The sequence below is a fragment of the Bipolaris oryzae genome (assembly GCF_000523455.1).
Source record: "Bipolaris oryzae ATCC 44560 unplaced genomic scaffold scaffold_604, whole genome shotgun sequence".
In the NCBI taxonomy this organism is placed as follows: domain Eukaryota; kingdom Fungi; phylum Ascomycota; class Dothideomycetes; order Pleosporales; family Pleosporaceae; genus Bipolaris; species Bipolaris oryzae.
In genome coordinates, this window is record NW_006911880.1 from 1 (window position 1) to 1,091 (window position 1,091).

The 1,091-nt window shown below is 51.3% G+C and overlaps 1 protein-coding gene across 1 annotated transcript; it reads left to right on the forward strand.

Annotated features, from left to right (window-relative positions):
- On the forward strand, window positions 1–1,089 carry COCMIDRAFT_52447 (uncharacterized protein; the record flags this gene model as incomplete). Its single annotated transcript, XM_007695852.1, has 1 exon — window positions 1–1,089. A coding segment is annotated over one exon (1,089 nt), but the record flags the coding sequence as incomplete, so codon positions are not given.
- Between the last annotated feature and the right edge of the window lie 2 nt (window positions 1,090–1,091).

Genomic DNA, 1,091 nt, shown 5'->3' on the forward strand with positions numbered 1-1,091 from the left:
AATAGCTGCCAGCAATTAGCAACAACCCTCAATTTACTTCCCGGGATCTCTGTATTGAACACCACACATATCACAAATGGCACTCAAATTGCGCTCCCGGACCTCGTACCCTCATGTGCCAATGCGGCAAGCTATAATTTGGCTACCGCGACAACAGATATGTGCCGAGTAATCGTGAATGCCAGTTCCAGTGCATCCAGCACCAATCGTATCGAAGCCTGGCTACCAGATAAGTGGAATGGACGGTTCCTAGCGACAGGTAATGGCGGCACCGGCGGTTGCATCGACTATGGCAATCTACAGAACGGTGCAAGTTTCGGCTTTGCTACCTTTGGCACGAACGGAGGACATGACGGACAGTCTGGCCATGATTTCTTCCTCAACAAGCCCGAGAATATTAATGACTTTGGATATCGCGCGATTCACGTCGAAGCGGAGACGGGCAAGCAAGTGGTCGAGCATTATTATGGCCGAAAAGCAGATTACAACTACTACTCGGGCTGTAGTACTGGTGGCCGTCAGGGCTTCGAGGAGGCGATACTGTATCCAGAAGATTTCGACGGCATTCTTATCGGAGCAGTAGCCGTGGACTGGCTCCGTATTGTGGCTTCGAAAGGTCTTCTTGCGCGACGCCTTGGCTGGCCAGACCTCGCGTCACCCAGCTACGTTTCTGCCGCGCAATGGGCAGCGATTGTTACTGCACAGGTCGCCTTGCTAGACCCTCTGGATGGCGTTAAAGACGGGATCATCGACAATCCGACACTCCATAATTTCGACCCATCGATGCTTGCTTGCGGCATCGGCGTGCTGAATTCGTCAGTCTGCTTGAGCGCTGCGCAAGTCAACACGGTGCGTGAGATCTACCAGCCTCTTGCCAACACCTCGGGTCATGTTGTTTATCCATCTTTTGAAGTAGGCGTGCCGACTGGTGTGTTTTCCGCCAATACTGAAGTTGTGAACGGCACGACGATACCACGGCTAAAATACGGTCTGGTTGATGACTTCTGGCGCGGTGCAGTATACAATGACACTTCATTCTCAGTACTAAACTTCACAACAAAAGATATGGATTTTGCCACCAATCTGAATTC